This window comes from Chaetura pelagica, unplaced genomic scaffold, assembly GCF_000747805.2.
Source record: "Chaetura pelagica isolate M959 unplaced genomic scaffold, ChaPel_1.0 scaffold286, whole genome shotgun sequence".
NCBI classification, from domain to species: domain Eukaryota; kingdom Metazoa; phylum Chordata; class Aves; order Apodiformes; family Apodidae; genus Chaetura; species Chaetura pelagica.
Genome location: NW_009953573.1, coordinates 234,436 through 237,550, shown reverse-complemented (window position 1 = coordinate 237,550; position 3,115 = coordinate 234,436). Strand labels below are relative to the sequence as shown.

Below are 3,115 nucleotides of genomic sequence, written 5' to 3'. Positions count from 1 at the left end.
CCCTGTCCTGGAGAGCTCTCTGGAACAGTCCCCCATGAACTCAGCACCATGGCACCACTGCTCCATCCCCTGCCCCTCCTGCCCAGCCCCTGCCCCATGGATGGGGACAGCACTGGAGCTGGTGGGGCAGGACAGCCCAGGGCACGGCAGCTCCCGGCTCAGAGCTGTTATGAGCTCCTTGCTCCTTCTCTCCTGCTGCACCCTGACTTTCCAGTTGCAGCTGGGTTCAGAAGCCAGCGCAGACACAGAGTCCTTTATCTGGGTTGTATTTCAGCGTCCCAAAGTCTGGAGCCCTTGAAGTGTGGGTTTGGTACTCCTGCCTCCCTATTTATACTCCTGCCCTGCTGGAGCCAGCGTTGCCTTCCCCTGCCCTGCTATCTCACAAAAACATTGTTACAAAACAAGCACAGGTCCTGGAGCTATGAACAGGTCTTTATTTGTTGAGGTTTCTTTTTTTTTTTTTTTCTTTTTTCTCCCCCCCCCCTTCCCTTTGAATGAAATTCCTTGGAGTGTCTCACGCCCCTGCCCAGCCCTTGAAACCCAATAACCAAGATCATTCAACAATGCCTTCCCTTCCCTGGCTGCATCCTCCCCACACTGGGACCTGCGGGATCTCTCCCCTCCATCCAGCCCAGCCCCAGGCTCAGAGGCAGCCAGAGAGGAGCTGTGCCCTGGCAGCTGCAGCCAAGGCGAGGATGGACAAGCTCTTTTTCTGGGGTGTTCTGCTGGCCTCCTCTGCCCACACCCACGGGGTGCCTGCCGAGCAGGGCCCTGTGCCCTCCTGCCCACCCCAGTGCCACTGCGAGGAGGATGGCATCATGCTCTCGGTGGACTGCTCTGAGCTGGGGCTTTCTGAGGTCCCCACCAACCTGAGCCCTCTCACAGCTTACCTGTAAGTACAGCCCTTGCTGCTCCTTTTTGCCAAGCTTTCTCCAGACCCCTGGTCAGCTGCAGCTTTCCTCCAGCTTGGAAGTTTGTGCCACATTTTCCTAAAATTAAATTTCCTCTGGAAATTAGAAACAAACCAAAACAACAACCAAAAAAAGGGCAGCTTTTGGCAGGACCTGCCAAGCCCCACTAGCTCCCCCTCCTCCCCACGCTCCTCTGTAAACCCTGTTTATATTGCCATGTTCTGCATGCTTTGCTTCTTGATCACACTGGATCAGAGGAGCTGATTTGCTGGGTAGATTCTGATTGTTTGAGAACATAATGGAGTATTTATACTGAGCAATTAGTGCAATCTGCTCTGGGATCCTTCTGTCAAATATTTCAATAGCTGTGATAACTCATGGCTTTGGGGGATTTGAGTTGAGCTGGCCACTAGCAGTGTCTGAGCTGCCTCTTTAAAATTAATATTAAAGTCTCATAAGAGTTGGGGGACCTTTGGTAGGGTTCGTTCTTTTGGTTTAGATTTTTAAAATATAAACATTCTTAATTGTCTGAATATTTTCCAGCCTTTCTGGCATTAATACTCCAAAGGCTTAAGATACCACAGGGACTGGTGAGATCCAGAAATGGTCTTGGTGGTGCTGTGACTAGTGGTGACTGAGGATGTCTCCAGGTTGAGCAGAGAACTCTGTGGAAGGATCTCAGAGTTTGACCAGGAGAGGAAACATCTCCCTCAGGGAGACAAGTTGGCCCTGGCATGTGCTGGGGAAGTGCTGCAGCCACCACCTTCAGCTGGGCAGCAGATGGGCTGGTGTGGACCTCAACCTTTCCAGTAAGGGATGGACACTGCCCAGTGCACCACAAGCTCTGAGGACAACTGGTAACTCCCAGGCAGTGCTGGGGATGTTGGTTTTGTGGTCTTCATGCTGAGAGGGGTTTTGTGTCCATGGGTGGCACACAGATTGTGTTGCAGGTTTTCTGGTGTTCCTGGGTTGTCCTGAGGTGCAGTTACTGGGTTGTTAAAACCAAGCACCCCAACTACTTCAGGAAGGGCTTTGCAAAGGCAGGTTGAAGCTGCCACAGCTGGATAAGAGCTTCCCTGCTCACCTGAGTTGCAAATTGCTTTGTCTTGTGCCAGCCATTGGATGGCCAGAGCTGTACTGGGTCAGCTGAGAAAGAAATACGACAGGAAAGGACAATTTTCACTGGAAACTGTGACAGCTGAGCCAGAAGTGCAGTACGGGCTGTGTTTCCTGGGAGAGGAACCACAGAGCCCTTGTCCTGAGGTGTGTCCTGCACAGAGCTCTCCCCTCGGTGCACAGCCTGGGGCTGTGTTTGGACCCAGCTGCCTGGGAGTGAAAAGTCACTACAGCTCTTGACCATGTTGGCGTTGAACTAAATGATCTTCAGAGGTCACTTCCAACCCCCACCAATCTGTGGTTGTGACTCTGTGATGTCTGGAGGGAGGTGCTTAAAACCCTGTGAGCTGTGAAGAGGGGTCTGCAGAGCTTTGCAGCACCGGTGCTGCTGCCCTGTCCAGCCCTGCTCCACCTCTGCCCTCATCACAAGTAGCTCCAGCTCTGGTGCTTCTCCTATAGAGTTGTCCCTTGGGCTGGGAGCCACAGAGAGCTCCCTGCACGAACCAAGAGACATCTCCATGTTAAATGGGTCTCGTTGCACATCTACCCTGGTCGTGGTGGTCACAGCAGGTACACAGAGCCCTGGGCTACACATGCCTTGTGCGTGGATCCCAGCGAGTGAGTCCTTAGTGGTGCTGGGGGAAACGGCCTCAGACTGCCCAGGGGAGGTTTAGATTGGATCTTGGAAACAATTTCATCTCCAAAAGGGTTGTCAGGGCCTGGCCCAGGCTGCCCAGGGCAGGGGTGGAGTCCCCATCCCTGGAAGGGTTTCAAAGCCCTGTAGATGTGGTGCTGAGGGACATGGGGCAGTGTTGGCCTTGGCAGGGCTGGGGGAAAAGTTGGACTGAATGATCTTAGGGGTCTTTTCCAACTAAAACGATTCTTTGATTTGATGATTCTGTGATTCAGCGATTGATCCGATGGCTCCGCGCGCCGGGCAGGTGGGGCGGGCACCTCGTCTGGGGGACACCCCACTGGGCACACCCCTCTGGGCACACCCCTCTAGGGGACACCCCACTGGGCACACCCCTCTGGGCACACCCCTCTGGGGGACACCCCGCTGGGCACACCCCTCTGGGCACACCCCT

General features: G+C 54.1%; 1 protein-coding gene across 1 annotated transcript in view; it reads left to right on the top strand.

Annotated features, from left to right (window-relative positions):
- Positions 1-695: 695 nt before the first annotated feature.
- Positions 696-3,115, top strand: part of LGR6 (leucine-rich repeat containing G protein-coupled receptor 6) — a 151,326-nt gene continuing 148,906 nt past the window's right edge. The window contains exon 1 of the mRNA XM_009999633.1: positions 696-892. Coding sequence (XP_009997935.1) covers positions 696-892 — 197 coding nt within the window. The remainder of the gene's footprint in view (positions 893-3,115) is intronic.